General features: G+C 43.9%; 2 protein-coding genes and 1 pseudogene across 3 annotated transcripts; 1 reads left to right on the forward strand and 2 right to left on the reverse strand.

Moving 5' to 3' along the window:
- The first annotated feature begins 1,814 nt into the window (after positions 1 to 1,814).
- Positions 1,815 to 3,888, forward strand: trir (telomerase RNA component interacting RNase). 2 transcript variants are annotated; one of them, XM_056288731.1, is made up of 3 exons: positions 1,815 to 2,605; positions 3,055 to 3,126; positions 3,204 to 3,888. In XM_056288731.1, the coding sequence occupies exons 1-3, from the start codon at positions 2,336 to 2,338 to the stop codon at positions 3,312 to 3,314; spliced, it is 453 nt and encodes a 150-aa protein (XP_056144706.1). In that variant the 5' UTR covers positions 1,815 to 2,335; the 3' UTR covers positions 3,315 to 3,888. The 2 variants fall into 2 exon arrangements, with proteins under 2 accessions (XP_056144706.1, XP_056144707.1); XM_056288732.1 differs by having other exon boundaries at positions 3,207 to 3,888.
- A 263-nt stretch (positions 3,889 to 4,151) lies between these two features.
- On the reverse strand, positions 4,152 to 14,189 carry LOC130120099 (ubinuclein-2-like). The gene is made up of 17 exons (XM_056288719.1): positions 13,190 to 14,189; positions 12,607 to 12,735; positions 12,369 to 12,470; positions 11,719 to 11,850; positions 11,459 to 11,565; positions 10,825 to 11,326; positions 10,186 to 10,256; positions 9,906 to 10,035; positions 9,347 to 9,453; positions 9,148 to 9,258; positions 8,814 to 8,957; positions 8,347 to 8,397; positions 8,211 to 8,253; positions 6,763 to 8,067; positions 5,948 to 6,155; positions 5,144 to 5,212; positions 4,152 to 4,930 (listed from the first exon to the last, which is right to left on the reverse strand). Exons 1-17 carry the CDS (start codon positions 13,493 to 13,495, stop codon positions 4,884 to 4,886), a joined length of 3,564 nt encoding a protein of 1,187 aa, XP_056144694.1. The 5' UTR covers positions 13,496 to 14,189; the 3' UTR covers positions 4,152 to 4,883.
- Positions 14,190 to 14,444: 255 nt separating this feature from the next.
- On the reverse strand, positions 14,445 to 24,339 carry LOC130119241 (intraflagellar transport protein 56-like; annotated as a pseudogene).
- Positions 24,340 to 26,119: the final 1,780 nt, after the last annotated feature.

Here is a 26,119-nt window from a genome sequence, read left to right on the forward strand (position 1 = left end):
TGGAATGACAGATGGGTTTAAGGTGGAGGTGGGATTACGTCAAGGACTGGCTCTGAGCCCTTTCTTGTTTGCAATGGTGATGGACAGGTTGATGGGACGACATCAGGCAGGAGTCTCCGTGGACTATGATGTTTGCAGATGACATTGTGATCTGTAATGAGAGTAGGGTGCAGGCTGAGGAGAGCCTGGAGAGGTGGAGGTATGCACTGGAGAGAAGAGGAAGGAAAGTCAGTAGGAGCAAAATGGAATACACACACATATATATATATATATATGTGAGTGAGAGAGAGGACAGCGAAATGGTGATCATGCAAGGAGTAGAGATGACGAAGCTGGATGAGTTCAAATACTTGGGGTCAGCTGTTGAAAGTAACAGGGAGTGCGGAAGAGAGGTGAAGAAAAGAGTACAGGCAGGGTGGAGTGGGTAGAGAAGAGTGTCAGGAGTGATTTACAACAGAAGGGTGCCAGCAAGAGTTAAAGGGAAGGTTACAAGATGGTAGTGAGACCAGCTATGCTTTATAGTTTGGAGACAGTGGCACCGACGAAAAGACAGGAGGTGGAGCTGGAGGTGGCAGAGTTGAAGATGCTATGATTTTCACTGGGAGTGACGAAGAAGGACAGGATTAGGAACGAGTATATTAGAGGGACAGCTCAGGTTGGACGGTTTGGAGACAAAGCAAGAGAGGCAAGATTGAGAGGGCTTGGACATGTGTGGAGGAGAGATGCAGGGTATATTGGGAGAAGGATACTGTATATGGAGGTGCCAGGCAAGAGGAAAAGAGGAAGGCCAAAGAGGAGGTTTATGGATGTGGTGGCTGGCGTAACAGGAAGATGCAGAGGACAGGAAGAGATGGAAACGGATGATCCGCTGTAGCGACCGCTAACCGGAGCAGCTGAAAGAGGAGGAGGAAGAAGATTCCATTTCCCTTCCATTATCCAAACCACTTATCCTGCTCTCGGGGATGCTGGAGCCTATCCCAGCAGTCACAGGGCGGCAGGCGGGGAGACCCTGGACAGGCCGCCAGGCCATCACAGGGCACTATATATACATACATTTGATATATATGTAATGTACATACATACACACACACACATATGATATATATACCCTACATATGCCACCATCCTTGTCATCATGTTCAACAACCAGGATCTACAGTGATTGGTTCACCAAAGCATGGAGCAATTAGAGATTAGTTTTGTCAGCAATATTGAGACTCATCTCTCCATATGAGAGTATCCGAAGACAAACACCTCATAAATACCACATCATCACCGGTATATGTACGAATTTATGACTTGGTGAGAAGTGCCTAAATGTGATATAAGCTTAAATATCTTTCTTGAAGGGGTCAAGGTAAGAGTAAGAGGAGAAACTAAGGGAAGGCATTAAGGACATGAATAGTGGGAATATGTTTAAAAAATGTTAGGCTTATTAAAGCTTATTATCAAAGCTTATTAAAGTTAAGGTCAAAGGTACAGGTCTATAGTCTGAGGGGGGAAATCCTGCTTTGGCAGGACTTTTGTTCTCCGCCATAGCAGCCTCAAACAAAAAATGCCCTGCTGGAAATCTTCGTGTGTGTGTACCCATCTCACTGAACGTTATGTGCCCACATGTGTGAATATATGCGTATTTAAATATGTGCGGCGTTATATTTGTATTTTAATGTGCATATACCGTGGCAGCAAATTTCCCCAAGCACAACAATGAACGTGTCTTTGTTAATCTGACCTCTTTCTCGCGTGTGCGCTTGCGGCCCGGCAGGGGGCAGCACACGCGCTGACGTGACGTCAATAAAAGAAGATGGCCGACGCAAAGTGACATGAAACAACTTGGGAGGAAAGAGTGTGAAAATCTGCGAGATAAACCACCGAGACGGCTTCTTCTCGCACATTGCCGTGCGTCAAACCAATAGTCCGTACGCGTTCCGGCGGAGATCCGTTGTTTCGATCGGCTACAGGGTAGAAATTCCCAGTCAACCTGCTAAATCGCCCCTTAGCCCAACAGCGTTAGCCAACTGCAGTAGGTTAGCGCCGTTAGCAGCTAAGGTAGCGTTAGCGCTTTTGTTTCCTTAACGAGGCGACGGATCCCCCCCCCCCCTCCACTTATTACAGAATAAGCTGCCTTTTTTTGTTTTGCTTTTCTTTTTTTTGCCGGACTATCTAAACCAGCTGTCGTCAAGCTTTTTATGCTCGAGCACGGGTGGGGTCTAGCCTACCTTGCGAAGTGCGGGCGGCCCGGGGAACTAAATAACAAACAGTCGATCGGTCGGGAACGACTACGGCTAAGTGTTGCGGACTACAGGACCATTTATGCAAAGCAAGCAACGCAAGCATGGATCCGAAACGTGCACACGGCAAAGCCCATCAAAGCGGCAGCGACTCCAGTAGCGATAGCCCCAAGTCGCCTGCCAGTCCGGCACCCGGGGCGAGCAAAGTGGCGGGGGGCAACGCGTTCGCCAACGACGGGAGCTTCATGGAAATGTTCAAGAAGAAAATGGAAGAGGAGAGCAGGAAAAAGGAAAAGCGAGCGAGTGGGGATGCAGGAACCACAGAGCAAGGACAGTCCGCAGTGGAAAGGAAGCTCCCTCCCGTGACAAGCTTTGTAAGGGGTTTGATAGTTGTAAGACGAGCTAGCCTTAAGTCCTCATCACACTCAGTGGGGTCATGCAATGTTTTGACGGAAGTTTTTTTTTTCTCTCTCTCTGAATGACACTTCAGTTGTGAAGTTATAGAATTAAGTTACAAACGCTTCGCAGCTATAGCGGCCCAGTGTACACACGGTAGGCATGGGAAAATGAAGTTGCACACGTTTTTTTTTTTGAATGCGTAGTATTGTGTCGTTTTTGACTAGGGTGGCCTCTATCAAGGAAAAAAATATATATATAGAGATCAGAAAAGAATAGGAATTTGGGGATACCTCTCTCTTGATGGTCTGCTGCTGGTCCGACAGAAGTCTAAATGTAGACCCTCTGCACTTTGGTGTAGACTCCATCATTGGCAGTCTGCCTGCAAGGGCTCATATAACGGTTTCAGTCTTGTATCCCCCCTCAGGTGGGGAAGCGCAGAGGTGGCGTGTTCCTTAAGACCGGCATGGTTGCAAAGAAACAGAAAAAGGAGTCAGAAGTAAGTTAAGTCCTATGACCGCACGTCCTCGGTGTACGTTGTTGACATGAACTGACGCTTTCTCTCTTTGTTCCTAGCAGACTGAGCCGGGCAAGAGTGATGCTTGGTCGAAATACATGGCTGAGGTGAAAAAGTACAAAGCCCACCAGTGTGGCGACGACGACAAAACGAGGCCTCTAGTCAAGTAGCTGCTCTGGGGCGTCGTTTCAGCGGCGGTGCCGGGAAGCTGAACCCAACTGGAGATGCTCTTGAAAGGCCCCGGCCAGTTTGAAATCTCACAAGCTTATATTTGGCCAGATGTTTTTGTATTGTTTGTAAGGATTTTTGGTTGTGTGCTATTTGGAACTTTTGTGATTGGATATGGTGTCATAAAGGCTTTTTAGGAAAGTACTAGCATATATTACTCATCCTTGGTTTAATATTTTCGTAGCTGTAGCTGATTTGAGGTTTTTTTTTTATATGGCCAAGTCAGTCAGCCAAATCGAGATTTTGATTAAAACTACACTGCCCAATAAACTGTGTTGTACTTGAGCTGTGTCAGCTTTACCACGAACCCCAATACTGCATCAAAACTGATTTCTTCTGTTGTTTGGAGGAAACACTGGAACTTGCACTGTATATGTTCGTTCATTCATTCATTCGCTTTCGAGTTGCAGGAAGAGCGACTTTGAGGCCTCCTCTCTGGCTTTCAAACCAGTATTTTCAACCTGCATGTTATCACCTGACTTTGAACTGTTGAATAAAGTCTTTTAAAGAATTTGAAAGGGAACTTTTAACATCTCACTATTGTTGATATGGGCGGCTTTGTACACTTGTGAACACTTGGACCCCCCCCCGAATACTCCCCCATGAAGTCTCTTAAGCAACCATTTCAATACACGTCAGTTAACACTGCAGCCAGTCAGCCTCATCTATAACGTACAACCTTATCAATGTATCCACATTACACAGTATACATGTTCATACCTTGGCCATGTGGTACAAGTGAAAATCATCTTAAAATGTTTATAAGGCATTTTATTTAATTGAAAGTTTGTTTCCGTGCTATACAGGAAAGAAATTAAGAATTCAAGTACAATGAAAAAATGTACAGCATTCATTCTAAAAAGCTCAAATTCAACATTTTGAATTCAGTTTACATTTCATACATGGTTCAGTAATAATTACATTATTATAAAAACAGCACCAAATAGACACACTGACCACACATCAGGGAGGGAGGGACACACACACACACACACCCTTTTTCTGTTTTGATAAAAGAAAGTAAGTCACTCACATGTGAACACACTCACCCAACAGAACCATTTAAAAATTATTCCAGATTCACACACCTCATTCATATCTTCTCCCTATCCACAGTGATATAGGTCTATCTTGTAAACAATGACAAAATGCATTTTGTCATTTTCATTAAGAATTTCTATTAAGAACGGGATTAAAAAGTTTTAAAAAAGTGTCTTTTTTTTTTCTTTTCTTTTTTTTAACGATTATGTTTAAAACTGCGATGACCATGATAGTTGAGCTACTATTTACGCGTCGGCATCTTGAGTATGTCGCAGTCAAGTCAAGTCAAGTCAATTTTACTTGTATAGCCCAATATCACAAATTACAAATCTGCCTCAGTGGTCTTTACAGCAACACTTTAGACCTATTTCATGAGTGGTCGGCCCAGCTGCTGATCAAAACCACCCTCGATTTGTCCAAACTTGTCGTTTCACAGGACAGTCTCCGCTTGGCGATCAAATCACGCTGCATCATAAAGTCTTCCTCTTACCATCTCCTCCCTGGCTTTGATTGACATCTGGATAAAGAGAATAGAGATCTTGAAATATCGACATAAAATAAGAACGATACTACAACGACGCGACAGCTATTGGAGTGATGGACAAGACATCGTGCAACCACCAGTTGACAAGCAGAGAGGAGGAACAGGACAAGAGACGACACAATTAAAAAGAGCAGGGGAGGAGAACGAACAAAGCGGTTGGGGGGGAGGGGGGGTGTCAGACTTTACCTGAGAAAGCGAGCTGCAAGTGAGGAGGCAGAGCAACCTGAGACCCTGACTGGAGACTCTTATATAGATCTGAGGAGACAGGACAGGGGGACAGGGAAGGAAGAAAGAAAGACGAATACAAAGGAAAAAGGACCAAGTAGAGGGGAAGAAAGGGGAGTGGCATCCAATAAAGGCAGTGAGGGCATCCAGGAAAGGGGTAAGGTGACAGGGTTGTAAGGGACAGTTAGAGGAGAAAAGGGAAGGAGAAATGGGAAAAAGATGGAAGATGTATGAACCATGCCGAGTTGAGCGATGGGCAGCGAAGCGAATGAAAAGGTATAGGCAGAATTTCGTTATGAAATAGCAACACAAAGAGCGAGGAGGATCGGGGAGCAAAGCAAAGAAGAAAATGGGACAATGTCAAACAATGAGGAGTAAAAATCACAAGCTTACATCCAGACACAACAGTATGGATACACAATGATTCAACAACATACAACACAAAAACAATGCCTAAACAGGTACCTAAACATCAATGAAAACAAAAGCAATAAGCTGGTACTTTAACAAACATAGGTGTATCTACTGTGTTCACAGTGAAGATACAGCAAATTAAATTGGCTTTACTTCGCTGTGATATCCCACTCACTACAAACAAAAAGCCCAAAGCAACTAAATACCAATTTTTCTTTTGTGTGTGTGTTGCCGGGGGAATTTTGTTATATTAATGTGAGTGTAATTTTCCCATTAAAGTGATGCAATCATTTTCACTGATTCTAATTTAATATGGCTTTCATCCAAATTCATGTTTTGCATGTCACTCACTCTGGGTCAGGGTTGAGAACGATGCATTATTACTGGTTGTGGAGCCACTAGCTCCTGCGCCGGAGCCTGTGGTGCCCAGTGGGGGTAGATTTAGCAGCGAAGGGAACTGAAAAGGCAGAGATACAGGCACCAGCCCCCCTAGCATCCCAAATCCCAAAGCGAGGGAAGTGGGAGTGCTAAGGAGACCGCCGCCACCTGCTGTGGAGACCTGTGAAACGAGAGTGGAGAATAGCTGAGAAAATATTGAGAAACACCTTCTGAATGCAAATTACATTATGTGCCTGTGTGTTAACCACAGTAACAATGTATGTGGAGGGCTAAAAGTACAGGCTATGTCAAAAGGGAAACAATCACGACTTTCAACATTATCTCCATATGTATGTTGTAGGGATAACACTCCTTTGGCAGCCATAATACTGAGCAGTCTTCTGTGTGTCTCTGAATTGGCCCAGAAATTTTGCAGTTAACTGTCTGGGGGACAATCCATGAATGTGAGAACTTTCTGGTTTGCTGATACCTTCAATGGACTACACTGTATAAGAAAATGTGAATAACAACGCTATACAGCTGTTGTAGTGAATGCTCGCAAATACTACATAAATATGGTGATTGTCTGCCAGCAATATCATTGACAGATGCTTTACTGCACAAATTCAGTGTCGTTTCAGAGACACGGCTAATGGAGTGTTACCCCAACAACACATATAGAGATGTTGAAAATTCCTAGTTACCCTTTAATACCATAACTTTCTGAAACTTAGTCAGTATTGGTGAGTGTATAATGAAAGCATTGCATCAACTCCAATAGTACAAACCTGTGGCAACTGAGAAGAGACAGTGGACGAAGAGACAGATGCGATTGGCTTAGCCCCCTGAGTAGTCCCACCGCTGGACCTCTGTCTCTGACTCGTGCTGGCCGAGGCGGTTGAAGGGGAGGGACTGGGTCCTGAATGTTTGGTGATGGATGAGGTGTTAATAAGGCTGGTGCTGGTGGTGTTGCTGCTGTTTGGGGTCTTCTGACTAGCTGTTGCGGTATAGCTGCCTTGACCTGGCTTGGCTGTTCCTCCCTGGGCACCTGAGAACGGCTGGCGGAACCCTGCTGGGCTTTTGGAAGAGTACTGGTGTATAGAGGGGGTTGCCTGAGACCTGGGATGGGTTGAGATGGAGGGTGAGGCGGAGGTTACAGTGGGTGTGGTGGGATTCAGATTGCGGGGAGTGAGTTTGATGATGGGCGGTGTGCTGCTATGGGTGGACTTGGTGAGCGTGGCCTGCATAGGGGTGATAAAGTTGGACTGTTGCTGGGACTGGGACTGAACAGGGAGCGAGTGAGAAAGGGAAGGAGATGAGGATGAGAGAGGGGAGGATTTACTCTGGGGTGGCTGGGGCAAACGGGGTGTCTGAGGGGTTTTGGGGGTCATGTGTGAAGATGACAGGAGGGTGTGTGAGCGAGACTGTGAGGATGTGATGGTAAGTGCATCGCCGCTGTTCGGTTTAGCATTATTGCTGCTTTTGAGGAGGCCAGAGGTGGGAGTGGATAGCCCGGGCTTTGATCCTGGGGGAGCAAGGGGAGAGGCAGTAGGGGGTGGACGGGGTTTGGGTGAACCAGGTGTAATTGTTTTAGCCATGCCTGCCATGGCTGGTCTCTGAGGTGTCAGCACTGAGTGTCTATGAGCCTGCATCATGCCCTTCATACCCCCTAAACCCTCCGCCCTCACTGAGGTCAGAGGTGAGGAGGAGACTGAGGAAGGCCTAGGCAGAGAGCTGGACGACGGAGAGGAGGTAGAGACGTAGTGAGGTGTGTTGGAGCCTGGCGTGCTAACAGAGCTTTTCTTGTGCTGCTGGAGGAGTGGTGAGGCGTGAAGAGAGGAGGGGGTGTTGGTGGATGTCTTGGGAGTGTCTGGGGATGGGGGGCTGTCTCCATGAGCCAGGCCTTTGGCTGCGTTGCTGAGGATGGCCAGGGCCTGGGAGATGGAGTCTAGAGAGGGATCTGTCAAATCTTCATCAAGGGAATCAATACAAATGGGCTCATAAGATGACTGGGATGGTAGCTTGACAACTGAGGCCACGGGGGATGGAATGGCACCTGTTGAGGGCGTGGACCGCTGAATCCAACCAGATTCCTGGGTTTCCAGAACATACAAAGATATGGGATCATTAGGAAGTTGTAAACAACCAAGCTCTTCTACTTCACAAAAACCAGTAAACCATACAACATGATATAAATTGGAGTGACAATGCAAGAAAATGGATGACAAAGTCTTACTTTGGGCTTGGCCTTGGGTGTAGGGACCATCTTTTTCTTTGCTCTGGAATGGAAATAAAATAAGATAGAGACATGTTTGAGAACAGGATAGACTTAAATCTGTCATTGAGGGATTAGTTATATCACAGTGACTTACGTGTTCCCTGTGAGGTGGCCATGAGCCATAATGCTCTCTTTGAAAAGCATCCTGAGGAAAAGAAATAAACAGAATCATACTGTGACAGAAAATAAATGGAACTGTGCAAGTATGAAAGCAGTCAAGGCAAAGATACTGAAAAAAGGCTATAAATACAACAATTTATAGTACACATTGAACATGCTACAGCCTGTCTTCATTGGTCTGCTCTGCTAATGAGTAAAGTTGCAATACAACTAAAAACAGATTGTTTTTGTTATGAAGTAGTATTTTGACTTAAAAGAAGAATACCATGTACATAGAACACTATCAAAGAGCTAAACTACACACAGCAGTCAAAACATGCCATACCTCAATGATTATAATATAATAGTATGACATATAATCATGCCTTTGACCATTGACAAAAGATGACAGAACCGTGCAAACGCACAAATAACAATGCACACGTGTGCATGCAGTCTCACCTGGCTTGCATCCAACCCTTGGGCCACAGTGGTTTAACTTCAGTCTCCATGAAGGCCTTGAGGTAATCCTCTAGAGAAAGTGAATTCTGGGCCTCTAACTCATAGCAGCCAAGCTTCACTCGCACCAGGTTACACAGCAACGACCTGGGGGGGGGAAATTTTTTTTTTTTAAATCACACACACACACACACACACACACACACACACACACACACACACACACACACACACACACACACAGACATAATTAGTACAGTCCCAAGTGAAGACAAATAGATGATTGTTATTTTGACAACACATACACACACACACACACACACACACAGGAACAAACCTGAGTTTGTCATCCCAGATAAACTTCTTTCTGGGGCCCATTACCCTCTTCCCTGGTTTCTCCTCGTCCTCCTCCTCTGAACCGTTTTTCTCTCCCTCCTCAGACTGCTGCCTGTGAGCACACAAATATATGTAATACAATTCATCAAGAACACCTTAACAATTAGAAAATGGCATGGATAAGGCCTCAGGATTCTTACTTTGCCACCTTAGCGATACAATCCATATTGTATCTAGCAATCTGCTCTGGCATCACACTGCACACTGCCAGCTTCAGCTTCAGTAGAGGAGTACGAAGACGGTCATCCTGGGATGCAGGGAGGGATATCAGCAGCATCAGGAACCACTGATGTAGTCACAGGCAAGCACACCCCCACTAACACACCCCACATAGAGGCCTAGATAAAGACATATGAAGGCATAGCGCCAGCAAGCCCACTCGTCCTGCAAGTTCTCAGAGAATGTTTATAGGCCCAGGATTGTCCAGGTATAAGCCCGTCTCTAACTGCTAAGTTGAACATTTCATAGAATCACATTTAAATGCACCTAAATGCAAAATGCTATTTGTCTTTTTCTCTCTCCCCTTCGTGCAATGTGCAACTATCATCCACTATGAAATTTACAATGTTTATGAGAACGCAAAATATCCTGGAATCTTTAATGATGAAAGTCGATTGTAGCTGGGAGTCTTACATATCAAGCACTGAAATTTGCAAGCTGCTCCTGTGTAAATAGACAATGAGTAACACACCAACCCACCTGTATGTTGAGGCTGAGCTTTTTGAGACGTTTGAGCAGTGCTTCTTTGTTGCAGGGCACAAAGGCCTCCAGATGAGAGTAGACTGCTGAGCGCACAGCAGTCGGCTGTTCCTGGACCTGCAACTCAATACTGACACACACACATACACACACACACACACACACACGCACGCACACACACACACCCACACACATGCGCACACACAGAGATGAAGACCTACATAGGACGGTGATTTTATATTGGTCTTAAAAAAGAAAAGAAAATGACTATGAGACTCACTCCAGTAGGATGTTGTTCATATCCAAAGTAAAGAACTTTTTCCTGCCCTCTTCATCAAATTGACGGGATGCCTGTCACAGAGAACAATCATTAAACAGAGGTGGACTGTTCAACGCAGCATCTTATTTACATAACTATAAGGTTTGACTAGTAAAGGTTGAGAGCACATCATCGCCCAATTCATTCCAGCACACCTCATCTGGATAAGTCTTTCTTTACTTCCATTACCAATGTCTCCTCTCTGTTTCTCCCCATCTCACCCTGTCAGATAAGAGGTGGCACTTTTCACTTCATCCACTTGACCCTGGTAAGCATTAAAAGTTTCCTGCTACCACAGCAACTTATCACTCTCATGCATCGACAACTCCCTGCAATAGATGTCTCGAATAATCCCACCCGTTTTTGAAAGGAGATGTCAGAATCTTGAAAAGCACAGCAATCAGGAGTAGGAGAGGGAAAAACAGACAAGCCTGAAGAAACCGGGCAATTGCCTTATTCGCAACATGTACTATCAAGGATCTGGCATACATTATTTACCTAACTAGAAAGGACATAAGACCATAAACATCAAGAGTACTTTAGTCAGATCTAGTCTGTATCTGGAAAAAGTGTAACCCCTAAGGGTTGTGAGGCCCTTACCGTTCGTAGGTCCTCAATGCGTTTGGTTAGTGGGGCAGGGAGTCCACTAGGCAGTGGTGGAGGGGACAGGATACTCCCCTGTGACATTCTCCCTCCCCCACCTGCTTTATGTCCCATTCCTACAGAGCCGTTCTCTCCCTGAGCTGGACTGGAGGGTTGAGGAGAGTCAAGCATCCCAAAGTCCAGGTCACCCATCATGTCCTGCAACATGTCATTGTTGTTGGCTGACCCTAGCAGTGAGATCATGGCAGGATCAGCAGTCAGGTCAGACATGTTGAAGTCAGTGCTGCCTGTCGTCTTGGAGTGAGTATTGAGAAGAGCATTGTTAGTGCTGGGCACTTTGGCGTTTGGCCGTGGCAGACCGACCATGACAGGGTTCTTCTTGCGCATCTCTTCCTTCTCCTTGGTGAAGCGACGCAGCATGTTGGCCAAGTGGAGGGAATCCTTCATCAGCTTTTTTCTCTTCTTCTTCTCTGGCCGGTGGGCGTTCAGAGCTGAAACTCTGTCAGGACACAAGAGGATGCTGTTTAGAGATTGAAAGCTAATATTTGCATGATCAGCAGCAGAATTACACCCACTGCAGTAATATGAGGCAGTAAGACTAACTTGTAACACTTAAGTAAAATTTAGGTACCCCTGTTTTGGCACTCTGTTCTTCTTAGGTTTCTTATCCTCCAAGTTGCTACCATCTTGCTTTTTTCGGCGCTTCTTTATCACTCGCTCCTCACCATCATTCATTTTCTACACACAAGATGACAGTGTTTTTATTTGGTCTGAAATTTGTTAATAACAGAACACTTAAAATGCCTATTACACTTGCATTATTTACATTATATGCAGATATCTGTTTTCCTCATTGAGTGTGCATTCAGGTATAAAGCAAAAGGAACCCACCTTGAGGTGATTATTTTCCATGCTGGCCTCCTCTCCTTCTGAATCAGAGGCAGCTCTGAACTGCAGCGTGCCTGTGTTGATATAGAAGCCTCCGTGTTTTGTGGTGAGAGAGGCTGGAACCAGTTCATCATACTGAGAGGAGAATGAGAGTGTAAGCACAACTCTACTTATTTTCATTTCAAAAATGTCTGCCACAACACTTTATTTTACAAACGATTTAATCAAAAAAAGAAATCCACCTAGCATCTGTCCGACTGCTATGTTTGATTCATCCAACAAATGTGTAATCCAACAAATGTGTAAACAAATGTGTAAAATGTGTCAAAGTGAATAAACAGCTTAGCTGCGATAACGGGAACTGCACTTAGGGCTAGTATAAAATATAAGTCAATGCTCTCCTTGATCCCTGGAAATTACTTTTCTTCCAACCAAATGTGAGATATCAGAGGGTTGTGAAAACTAACAAGTGCTGTACAAACAAATAGGTAAGGACAAACAAGACTAGGGATCAGGCAAAAAAAAAAAAACCTTAATATAGGCCCAGGACTAATTCATGTGAAATTACTTCACTGACAATGGTAACCATGGTGATAAAATATGCACCAATGATCAAAAGGGGGTAAATATGCCTTGGCCAAAAGGTAACTCACAGCTTCTGAATTATCTATGAAGGGGTCAGTCTCATCGTAGCCATAGCCAATGTCAATTAGATCCTGCATTCTGTCTTTTTTCTTCTTCTTTGAAACACCGCCCTGTGATCATATGGAAAACAAGTGGATTAAAGGCCTTTTACATACATATAATCAGACAAGGTGAATTTCGCTCACAAACACTGATCTTTTTTTCTAAATGTGCAGGAAATATTTCCAAACAGAGTGTGAAGCTTACATATTTGCTCTCAAATTTCTTGGCAAGTTCTTCCACCTCACGTCTCTCCCTTTCATCATCAGCAAAGGGGTCACTGGGGTCCAGTGAAGGTGTTAGACCTTTAGGGACAGCTGAGGGTGTTGGTTTTCCCTAGAGAAGTCAAGGAAAGTGGCAAAGGAATAAGAAAAAGAATAGGGAGCCCTTAAAATTGCTTGAATCCTCTTGAAAAGACATTAATAACCTCCACTCGAATCAGTCTCTGACAGTTTCTTCTCAGGGTTTAAACATAAATTGCATGTCCAAACCCTGACAAGTGATCAGAATTGTTCAGAAACATCTAATGAATAACCTCACAGCAATTCTCCGTATCTCCTCTATTAATCTGTTGATACAGACCTTCAAGTAAATCAACGTATATAAAACAAAATAACTCGTCGGCACACCGATTGGGGGTATTTCAATAACACGTTCAAGCGTGACAACGGCGGAAACCGGAACGGGACTTTTCTCTTCCACAGACGCTACATATTACGACTGGACACTCCAGAGGTGACGCCAGATTAGGCCCCTCCTGTTGGGGTCTATCTTATAAACGCTCACTAACCTGATTAAGAGTGGACTGCAACAGTTCGCTATAGTTGAACTCGGCAGATCCTCGTTCATTCGGCTCAGGCAGAGAGAGGTTGAGGCGAACCGTCGGTTTCTTCTCCGACGACTCCACTTCGCCGCTTTTCACGTTGCCAAACAGACCTCCGCAACCTCCTGACCCGACGGCTGCACTTCCACCACCTCCATCTTTCCCAAAAGTGATTTCGCTTTCATCTTCTCGACGACGCTTCTTGGACTCGGAAGTTGGCGAGGTGTTGAAGGACGAGATGGTGACGAACGGTACTTTCCTCGGCTCTGCCATCTGGTGCTGCCGTACGGAGCCGGTGCGCTCTCCGTCCGGAACCACGAACAGGAGGGCGACACTCCACTTAACTGCTACGGGCTGGAGGAGCTTAAACTGGAGATGGTCGACAACTACAGCTAGCTAGTGGCTGGGCTAGCTAGCTTCTTCAGACTGTGTGCTGCGGGAAACACAATGACTTTTATCGCTCCTCGGCCGTATTAATCCACATAGCAGTCTCGCTCGCACCTCCCCGATCGGCTTACAGGCGATACGAATTGTAAGAAATGGTAGTTTGGGATGTTTCCATTAAATTGTTGGTTAGCTACCGCAAGGAGGCATTCGTAGTAGCCATCTTGATCATTATTATCAATATTCAGTGACTGGGCGTGCGTATGAATAGAAACCGGAAACGGAGGGGAGAAGGAGCCGTCTTTGACCAATAGCAGAGCGAGGACGCCCCCCGGGCGACGCCCACTTCACAGACAAGCGCGAATGTGGAATAGACGATTGTTCCTCGGTACGCGGGATGTTTTGACGGGGCCTTGAGGCTGCAGCGCACCCCTCGCTTCGTTTTTAGAGGGAGGGAGGGCAACATCAGGCTGCCGTGGAAATAAACATTGACAAACATTAAAAACGTCAACAAGCTGTGCGTAGTTGGATGTTAGACTGGCGCCGACTGCACAACATGTTGGGGAGGGGGGAGTCAGAGGAGAACGTCACCCTCACAAAGTATATACAACAATAACAAAACAGCTTTTTTTTATTAACAAGAGAAATGGAAAGTGTTAAGTTAATGTACAATGCGTGTTAAAATACATATTATAAAACGCTTTCACAGAAACAGAAGAGGCACACACGGAACACTAGCACTCCATCGTGAATTTTGCACGAGAGTTGTGTTGAGTCAGGCTTTTGTTTAAACAAGTCTCTGTGTTAAGAGTCATTGAGTCCTGGAGTAATCACACCATCACAGGAAGACCCCGTTGTTCTTGGCCCAGTTCTTAAAGATCCTGATGATATACTGAACCTGAGGACTTTCTGTGTTCGTAGCAAAGGCGGGACTTCCTTTCATGTGTCCCTAAAATACCAATGGCACAGCAGATATGTGTGACCTTTTCAGTAGAGAGAGAGAAAAAAACAGCAAGGTGAAAATGATAACCTAAACCACACTGAAATACAAGCTGTGGGGTCAGTTCTTGTAGATGTGTACGGCCTACCTTGGTTCTCGGCCAGCTGAAATGAGCTGGAAGACACCCACACAGGCACCTCTTTCCCCTTCCCAGTACACAGGGGTTGGGTCCAGTCTTTCCAGAACATCAAAAGCTTTTGATGCATAATAAAATTGACCCATCTGTGGAAAGGAGAATAAATGTGAAAATTCATTTTTATCTGCCCTGTGATGGCCTGACGGCTTGTCCAGGGTGTCTCCCTGCCTGCCACCCAATGACAGCTGGGGTAGGCTCCAGCAGCCCCGCGATCCTGAGTAAGGATAAGCAGTTTGGATGATGCATGGAAAATAGTCTTTCTAAGTCTGTGTATGAACTATTATTCTATCATTACGTATAGGTCATATGTAATAAATGCATTGTGTGCATGACATTTGGTACGACCGCACTTCAGAATTTTAATATGATTTGCCTATGCCTATCCCTGAACAACTCTGCGTCTATTGGCCATAAATCTCCTACCACAGAACAAGGAACCGAAAAGTACCCTACTTCCCTGCTACATGCAAATATACACTTCATATGATCAATGTACACTTTAACTCATTAATGTAGACTTTACATTAAATCATCAATACACTTTAAGTAAAGTGGCTTATTACATTTGAATCCATGCTTCTTGAATAAATTCTTGAATTTACTGACCCATCTGTGGAAAAGAGATGGGTCAATAAATTCAAACCTTGCCATACCACAGTTACATTTCACCAGATACGTCTTGTTTTTCTCAGACAATGTGGTCAATATGCTCTTATTTGTGACAGCACACAGCAGACGAAGGGAGAGTGGGGAAAGGGAAGCTGGAGGTGGATGAGTTTGAAAGAAGCAGCGGGAAGAAATTAGGGAGAAAAAGGAAGAAAAGAGAAGAAATTTCATGTCATAATGATGATAGTGAGAACGAAAGAGAAATCTGCTTGGCGGGAATAAAATTGTGGGAGCAAGGACAGATTTTGAGTTCTGTCGAACAAACACGAAGTTGCAAATTGGATTAAGGACAAACTTGGCGACGTCAGCTTAGTCGATGTTGAAAGAAGTGGATTGATTGTTGTTGGATGTGTTTCACAACAGACACAGCTGAAGAAGGCATTATCTGAGTTAGATGGTTACTAAGTGTCATGTTTCCCACTTAATAGAAGAGTTCCAGTAAAGGGCGTTGTCAATGGAGTACCATATGTGGTCAATGCAAGTAGATTTAAAGAATGTAACGTAACAGAGTCGTTGACGGTCAGAATGCTCAGGATGAGTGATGGAGAAAGGAGTGCAACCAGATCTGTTATGTTGCATTTTGAATCAGAAATCCTGCCTGACAATGTATTCTTGGATCATATCAGTTCCCCATAAGGCATTTTATTCCCAACCCCATTCGGTGCAGATGTTGGAAATTTGGACACAACTCGCTTGTGTGTAGAGATGATTTGGGGATATGTGGTAAATGTGGAGATGAGACATGCAGCAGCAGAAACTGCGGAAAAGAACCCAAGTGTAATCAGAGAGAGAGAGAGAGAGAGTGTGTGTGTGTGTGTGTGGGGGGGGGGGGTCATGAGGCTGTCCAAACTGAAAGAAAGAGATGGAGGTCATGAGGATCAGGTCCAAGTCATGAGGAAGCAACTAGGAAAGAAAAGATTCAAGAAATAAGACAGAGCAAATCAGGTTGGAAGCATGATGAATATTGATTTTGTAAGGACACGATTAAAGGGTAATTCCAGTATTTTTTAAACCTGGGCCCCATTTTCCCATCATTTAGGGTCTAAATGACTAATAGAGACAACAGTTGTTGGAATTGGCCCAGTATTGAGCAAGAATGCTTCAGCTGGAAGCTGCGAAACTGGCTGCAATGTAATCCTTAGGGGCAAATGCGCCCGTCAAAGTATGTCCACTAAAAGTGCTCTCTGTTGTAACATTCCTTTTACTGCTGCTATACTATTTGCATGCAGGGGCATGGTTTGTTTACAAAAGAAGAAGTCATGCCAAGTCTTATCAGAGCTGACCATTCATTTGAGGTTCCATAGCCTAGACGTAGAAGAACTGCTAACAATAATTTATCTCCAAATTAATGGCTGACTATTTAGTAGATGATTTCGACAATGTTGATGAGGCATTCAAATTCGATGGCCGCCCATATTTATCTGAGCCAGAATATACAGATGTCGAGCTCCTAGAAATTGAAGAGAGGGCGAGGAGAGAGAGAGAGAGAGAGAGAGAGGGGCAACAGGCAGAGGAGGGAGAACCAGCTTGTATCCCCAACCTTATAAGCAGCACAGTTGCATAATGACCCTGCAGGATTAAAAATACCGGAATCACCCTTTAAATTCTTAGCACTTCTGGCCATGGTGATTAACTGTGCCACTGAGGCAGAAAGGAACTCTGAGAGAATAGAGATAGAGGTTGATGTAGCAAGAAAGTTTTTGGATATTGTGGGAATTACCAGAGAGGAAGTGCCGAGCTGTTGAAAGAGGCTTTCAGGCCCTCCCAGAGAGGGCCTAGATGCAGAAGTTATCTTAGAGAATGGGATAGGGGTATGGGGAACAAGTTTTATTTATATATACACTACCGTTCAAAAGTTTGGGATCACCCAAACAATTTCGTGTTTTCCATGAAAAGTCACACTTATTCACCACCATATGTTGTGAAATGAATAGAAAATAGAGTCAAGACATTGACAAGGTTAGAAATAATGATTTGTATTTGAAATAAGATTTTTTTTACATCAAACTTTGCTTTCGTCAAAGAATCCTCCATTTGCAGCAATTACAGCATTGCAGACCTTTGGCATTCTAGCTGTTAATTTGTTGAGGTAATCTGGAGAAATTGCACCCCACGCTTCCAGAAGCAGCTCCCACAAGTTGGATTGGTTGGATGGGCACTTCTTTGAGCAGATTGAGTTTCTGGAGCATCACATTTGTGGGGTCAATTAAACGCTCAAAATGGCCAGAAAAAGAGAACTTTCATCTGAAACTCGACAGTCTATTCTTGTTCTTAGAAATGAAGGCTATTCCATGTGAGAAATTGCTAAGAAATTGAAGATTTCCTACACCGGTGTGTACTACTCCCTTCAGAGGACAGCACAAACAGGCTCTAAGAGGTACTATTTAATGAAGATGCCAGTTGGGGACCTGTGAGGCGTCTGTTTCTCAAACTAGAGACTCTAATGTACTTATCTTCTTGCTCAGTTGTGCAACGCGGCCTCCCACTTCTTTTTCTACTCTGGTTAGAGCCTGTTTGTGCTGTCCTCTGAAGGGAGTAGTACACACCGGTGTAGGAAATCTTCAATTTCTTAGCAATTTCTCGCATGGAATAGCCTTCATTTCTAAGAACAAGAATAGACTGTCGAGTTTCAGATGAAAGTTCTCTTTTTCTGGCCATTTTGAGCGTTTAATTGACCCCACAAATGTGATGCTCCAGAAACTCAATCTGCTCAAAGAAGTGCCCATCCAACCAATCCAACTTGTGGGAGCTGCTTCTGGAAGCGTGGGGTGCAATTTCTCCAGATTACCTCAACAAATTAACAGCTAGAATGCCAAAGGTCTGCAATGCTGTAATTGCTGCAAATGGAGGATTCTTTGACGAAAGCAAAGTTTGATGTAAAAAAAATCTTATTTCAAATACAAATCATTATTTCTAACCTTGTCAATGTCTTGACTCTATTTTCTATTCATTTCACAACATATGGTGGTGAATAAGTGTGACTTTTCATGGAAAACACGAAATTGTTTGGGTGATCCCAAACTTTTGAACGGTAGTGTATATATATATATATATATATATATACACTGCTCAAAAAAATAAAGGGAACACCTAAAAACACAATATAGACCTCGATGAATGAAATATTTCAGCTGAAAATCTTTATTTATTAGACAGAGGAATGTGTTTAGAGCAAAATAACCTAAGAATGATCAATGGAAATCAAAATCATTAGCCCATTAAGGTCTGGATTCAGAATCATACTCAAAATCAAAGTGGAAAATGAGAACATAGGCTGATCCAACTTCTGTGGAAATTCTTCAAGACGATTCAAAATGAGGCTCAGTAGTGTGTGTGGCCTCCACGTGCCTGTATGCACTCCCTACAACGTCTGGGCATGCTCCTGATGAGACGACGGATGGTCTCCTGAGGGATCTCCTCCCAGACCTGGATCAACTCCTGGACAGTCTGTGGTGCGACATCGCGTTGGCGGATGGTACGAGACATGATGTCCCAGAGGTGCTCGATTGGATTCAGGTCTGGGGAACGTGCAGCATCAATGCCCTCGACATACAGGAACTGCTGACACACTCTGGCCACATGAGGACGAGCATTGTCATGCATGAGCAGGAACCCAGGGCCCACTGCACCAGCATATGGTCTGAGGATCTCATCCCGGTACCTAATGGCAGTCATGGTACCTCTGGCTAGCACGTAGAGGTCTGTGCGGCCCTCCAAGGATATGCCTCCCCAGACCATCACTGACCCACCGCCAAACCGGTCATGCTGGAGGATGTTGCAGGCAGCAGAACGTTCTCCACAGCGTCTCCAGACTCTCTCACGTCTGTCACATGTGTTCAGTGTGAACCTGCTCTCATCTGTGAAGAGCATAGGGCGCCAATGGCGAATCTGCCAACCAAGATGTTCTCTGGCAAAGGTCAATCAGGCTGCACGGTGTTGGGCTGTGAGCACAGGCCCCAATTGTGGACGTCGGGCCCTCATACCATCCTCATGCATTCTGTTTCTCACTGTTTGAGCAGAAACCTGCACATTAGTGGCCTGTTGAAGGTCGTTTTGTAGGGCTCCGGCAGTGCTCCTCCTGTTCCTCCTTGCACAAAGGACCAGATAGCGGTCCTGCTGCGGGATTGTTGTCCTCCTGCGGCCCCCTCCACGTCTCCTGGTGTACTGGCCTGTCTCCTGGTACCTCCTCCATGCTCTGGACACTGTGCTGGGAGACACATCAAATCTTCTTGCCACAGCACGCATTGATGTGCCATCCTGGATGAGCTGCACTACCTGAGCAACTTCTGTAGGTTGCAGATACCGCCTCATGCCACCTCTAGTGGTGAGGGCACTAGCAAAATGAAAAACTAACCAAAGATCGGCCAGAAAAGATGAGGACAGACAAATGGTCTGTGGCCACCACCTGCAAATCCATTCCTTTTATAGGGGTTGTCTTGCAAATTGTCTAATTTCCACCTGGTGGAAATTAGACAATTTACCAACAGGTGAAATTGATTCACAAATCAGTGTTGCTTCCTAACTGGACAGGTTGATATCTCAAAAGTGTGATTGACTTGGAGCTACATTGCATTGCTTATGTGTTCCCTTTATTTTTTTGAGCAGTGTATATAATTTAGATTAGATAGGAGAATCTAGTCTTGTTTTCAGTCCAGTAGAAGGCAGTAATGCAACATTTTGGATGCAACCACCTCTAAAAACCAAAGAAGAAGAAGGAACACAGACGAAGAGAGACTTCTTCGAGTCAGAACAGTAGTGCACAGCACACGGGGGTGTCAATCTGTGGTTGTATCACGGTCCCTCTAAGCTTGCATCCCATTGCTAAAATAAAGAATTAGCATGTAGCTCAGCACCTTGTAGCAGTCATTAGCTATGAGCTGCAGGAGGCTGAAGGACTCAGATGCGGTATCCATCTTCGGATAGAGCTCCCAGTCCAGGCAAGCCTTCCTGTTCATGATGTCTAGAGGGTTACACAAAGCTTTTCATATGATTGTCTCATGCTTTGCCATTATATTTATCAGCAATAGAAAGTTATGTGGTCACCGACGTACAGCAGCGTGCCAGCCAACTGAGGTATACGTAGTCACTCTTCATCTTTTCATTTTGAATCAGCATGAAGGTCTGAAAGGATCCATAAAGTATACAAAAATGGCATCCATTAATGCATCTATAAACATGTTTTCATACTCTGGTAACAATGAGTGGGTGATGTAAGGAATAATACCTCCTCAGCCTCTCTATAGTTGCCAACAGCAGCTTGGGCTTGAGCATTAAAGTTGAGGGCGTCATCATTGAGGAAGTAGCTCTGAGGAAATGTAAGCATGGGCACCTGTCAATGGATGAAATAATTCCACCTGGCCTCTGAATAAACCTATTGTGAGTGCAACTTTGGCATCACCTTGATAGAACTGAGGTGGAGAAGCACATCCTTAAACTGCAGCAGCAAGAAAAAATAGGAGGCCAAACACTGTTTGCCAGGAATAGTGTCTGGGTCAAAGTGCAGAAAAAGAGCACTTGTTTTAAGCTTACACTAACCTACCATTGGTTTTGCTGTCTTAGAGTAGCCTGTTGCATGGAGTGAATGTCATGATGGTTCGTGTGAGCCTAATCTCATGAAGCAAGAGGGTGGGGCACACTTACCACACTCACTGGGTGAGGCACCAACTAAATGGGAAAAAATGTTGGGCAATTTTCAGGTGATCCCTCTGCAATGTTGAACATGTTTCATCACCCAACAATCAGCCATCTTGAAGGAAAATAAAGCTTTTTCAATACAAATTAAAAATTAAAAGCATAAAGCTCTAAAAAAAAAAACAGCTTAAATGGTTGTCACATGTAAACCATGTCAATTCTAAAAGACCATTCAAATTCTTGCCACAAGAGGCAATTTTACATGAGCCATAGGCTGTGAAGCACAACAGAAAAGCTAGAAATGGATGACATTTTTTTTCCACACAAGGAGGAAAAAAATCTAATAAACCAGATATAAAGACTCACCGAGCCAATCTCTTGGCCCAGCACTGTATCACCACCCCCTTCACAATATACTCCTGAGAAAATCAGAAGACAGCACAGAGACATTTTTTCCCACTCAGCTGGTCTACTGAGCCTTTGTCTATGACTACACTAACTCTGATATGGAGGATGAGGAAACATAGAAGTGGAAAGTAACTAAGTACATTGATTCAAAAACTGTACTTAAGTACAATTTTGAGGTGCTTGTACTTGTACTATCCCGAAGGAGGGGGGTAGTGTAGCGTACACAAATAAGTTGACACGTTAGCCCTTGGCTAACGGGTCGGACCCTTTAGTCGACTGGTTAACGTTGTCGCCCGCGGTGCGGAATACACGAGTTCGCGTCCCGAATGTGACGGTCCGGCCGGGCTGCCCCCAAAATTCGCTACATTGGTGTCAGAAGTGGGATGGTGAGATCATGAAGGACCGTGAGGCCATCAGAAGCCCCTCCTGAAGGAGGGGGGTAGTGTAACGTACACGAATAAGTATACTTAATATGTACTAGTAGTATACTTACAAGTATACTATTAAGTAATTATACTACTAATACATATTAAGTATACTTGCGAGTAGTATACTTGTAAGTATACTTAAGTATAATTTTGTTTAGTATATCTCTGATAAGTACTTAAAAAGTAAAATGAAAGTATACTTACTGATTTTTAGTTTAAAATAAGTATACTAATAGCACACTTGAATAAATTGCTTTTTGTAAGGGCTTATACATCATGTTTTGACACTGTCGATGCCCAACTACGGTTGACTCAGACCGGGCAGCGACAGAGAGCAGCGTTGGTTGAGCGAGCTAGAGAGCGAATTAAGAGAGGTAGCAGCGGTAGCGAGAACAACCGTTTTTCCAAGGTTTTGAATCACCGCAACCACGACAGGTTCTTGATCATACCATCACAAGCAAATTTAGGCCGATAGGTATGCAAGATTAGTGGTGGACACACACACACACACACACACACACACACACACACACACACACACACACACACACACACACACACACACAACACGCCAAATGCAATAATTCCTCCAGGGTCAAAAACCAATCAGGCTATGCCCCCCCCCCCCATATCATCTCCTTTCTGAAAACCGAAACCTGAAAACAGCTATTTGTTCTTTTTTTTGGACATTTTTTAGTTTGTAGATTCATTCTGTAAAAGGCGAATTCCCAAATTCACTCAACAAGCTAAATGCATTAGCTCTAAGAACAACTAATATTTAACCAACTCCAACACTTGCTAAGAACTTAAACCCTGTCTGAGGTTGTGGAATAGAGAGAATTGAGAATGGGCGAGGGCTGTTTGCATGTCTCCCCATTTTCCTCGAACAAAATGTTGCGAATGAAAAATCGGTTTCATCACAACACTTTCACCTTCTGGTTGTCTTTAAGTGAAGGCTACAAGAAATGACTGGTACTAGATCATGGTCTTACATAAGCCCTGTGTTCAACATGAGCACGCATAAATGCACGCATGGGTAACCTTTATTCATATAGGCAGAGTTCTCGGTGCACGAAACAAAAATCCAACTTTAAACCTTGGCAAAAAAATAACTGTATAACTAACCCTAATGTAAATCACCAAAAATATTTGAACTAGGTGTGATGCTGGTCAGCTCTGGTTCCAGATGAAAACCAGACGTAACTGACTTTATCTGATAAGGTGCTACATTGTTAGTGGCTCCTACCAGGTTGTGTCGGATTAACTCCTTTGCGTATTCGAAGGAGGTGGACGAGATGTCTACCAAGTTCTTCAGTTCAGCCCAAGAAGAGGGCAAGTAAAAAAAAGACTGAATAAAAAGAAAAGGAGGAGGAGCAAAAAAAACCAAACCAAACTGTTTACGCATTAGAGAAGCCATCTAACCAGGGATTCTGCCACTGGAATTGAGCTACTACACCCAGAGAGATCCACTACCGCCACATGTGAAAACTGTACGACTCCACAACTATAATACCATCCAGTTCTGGCACAACACAATAATTATGGACCAGCACTGAAAATCAAGGATTTTTTTTTTTTTACCTTAATAACGTATGAAATAGGAGCAGTTTGTGCTACAACGTGCACTTAAATTACAAACCCTTATTATCGTCCACAAGCAATCCGGCAAAGTATACAAAGAAACCCCAATCATGTACAATTACCCAAGGTCATGCTCTGGTGGATAAATACGTGGTTCCTGACCTCAGCTGCTTTTCCACTGGAGAGCCTGAATAAATTGCAGGCCTTGAGGTTGAGGGCAATAGTAGACGCCGGGACACTCTGTAAATAGACAGCCAACACCTGCTGGGAGACGTCATAGTAGTCCATTTTGTAGTAGCAAAGAGCTGCATACACATTCAGCACCAGGTACTCTCTAAAGAAGACAAAAATAGACTGTAATTTAAATCAGACACCTTCCCCAATTTACTTAAACACCGCCAACAAAAGAGACTTATTTACTGCAGCTTTTCGTGAGACTCCACCATAGTTAATTACACTATTTATAATCACTTACCTAACCAATCCTCTACTTTGACCACCCATATAAGTGACTAGAATGCTCCTTGTGTTTTCTCTAAACTGTACAACTGTCACTCACCACTTTATTTTTCATAACTATGACTGCCCCCCCACCCCTAGATATATGTCCATCTTGATACAAGGTTAGTCTTGAATGATTCTTTTCCTGTCAAATTTAACATCTAATGTTTGGTGCAATGCAGTGCATGTGATGTGTTTGTCTGTTGTGCGCTCTTCATTGTTGATCTTGTAACACACTTACCCACTCTGTAGCAAGATGCGCTGGTAGATTTCAAAGGCCTCCTGGTAATGGGGGTGCATGTAAATGCATGGAAGCCAAGCTCAGCTGGTCTTCAGTTACATCCTCCAGGTGCTGATGGAATCCCATCAGCTGCTTCTCATCACTGAACTGTAAGAACAGATCCAGAGTAAAGAACAAATAAAATAAATAGGCAATAATAATGAGAATAACAATAACTTTAAAATCAAATCAAACCAAATTAATTTTATTTGTATAGCCCAATATCACAAATTACAAATTTGCCTCAGTGGGCTTTACAGCAACACAACGTCCTGTTCTTAGACCATCTCATCGGATAAGGAACAACTCCCTAAAAAAAAACCTTTAACAGGGAGAAAAAATAGGAAGAAACCTCAGGGAGAGCAACAGAGGAGGGATCTCTCTCCCAAGACGGACAATGTGCAACGGATGTTGTGTTTACACAATTTACACAATACAACATTGAAAGAGGATGAACAGAATTATAATGGAATTATAAAATTTATGACGAATATGATGCGCAGGATGCCAAGCAGTGTCCAGACACCACCGGAACAGTCCAGGACCCAAACCACACGACCAGCATCATCATGTAGAAAAAATTATATGAATTTATAAGATATATATAAGAAGAAAATGTGATGAGGGGAATGCCAGGCAGCATCCAAGTGGTGACCACCATCACCATGGAGACCTGGGAGGAGAACCAGCTGCACGTGTACACAAGGGAGACTCACATGACACCATTCACACACAGAAAAAGAAAAAGGAGAAGACATCATTCAGAGAGAGAGAGAAAAGACGTGATAGAAGAGAACAGTTTGCAATAGTCATTAGTCATAATCAATTAAGTCATCAATTAGCCATAATCTATACTCTATAATCTCGTGGGCAGAACAGTGGTTGATAAATTCACTGAGACAGAAAACCAACCCGCCATGCAGTAGAGGTTGTGAAGTATTCAACTTGAAGGCAACTAATTGTAAGCTAAGGCAAAAAGATGAGTTTTAAGTTTGGATTTAAAGGACTCAGCAGACTCTAATTGTCTGATGGCAGCAGGCAGGTTATTCCACAACAACGGAGCCGATAGGAAAAGGCCCTGCCACCAGCTGACTTCTTTTTAACTTTGGGTACACACAAGAGTGCTGTATTTTGAGAGCGGAGAGCTCGAGATGGACTGTACAGTTAAAGGAGATCAGACAGGTAAGATGGGGCAAGCCCATTTAGGATTTTACAAGTCAGCAGAAGCACCTTGTATTCTGATCTAACATGGATAGGAAGCCAGTGAAGGGAGGCAAGAATTTGGTGTAATATGGTCAAATTTCCTAGATTTTGTCAAATTTCCTTTATTTGAATAGCCATCCATCCATCCATTATCCAAACCTCTTATCCTGCTCTCAGGGTCGCGGGGATGCTGGAGCCTATCCCAGCATTTCTGGAAATAGTGGTTACAAAGTGTTTTACATAAAATGGAGAACTCCCAACAGCAGTAAAAAAAAACAGTTACAGTACAAATAGGAACAAAGGTTAGTCAATGTAAGCAAAGATGCATCAACTGTAAGGCTGACCTTGTGTGCAAGGTGGAACAGCAGTCGATCCTGCAGTAAGCTTTTAGCGGCTGAAAGAGACAAAGATCATTTGTGACCACGTCAGATCAAGAGACTTTTGCCATTACGTGATGGCAGGTTACTTGTAAGTAAGTATAAAACTGGGAGAACTATTATGTGACAGGTCTGAGCAAATGTGAGGTACCCTTGAGCGCAGTCTCCTCAACCTCTTTGTAAAACCCCAAGATATTAACATATTTACATTCAGGAACTGAAACTTTTGTGACACTAATATTCCTGGATACACACACACACACACACACACACACACGCACACACACGCACACACATCTTTT

Source organism: Lampris incognitus, chromosome 10 (genome assembly GCF_029633865.1).
Source record: "Lampris incognitus isolate fLamInc1 chromosome 10, fLamInc1.hap2, whole genome shotgun sequence".
NCBI lineage: Eukaryota > Metazoa > Chordata > Actinopteri > Lampriformes > Lampridae > Lampris > Lampris incognitus.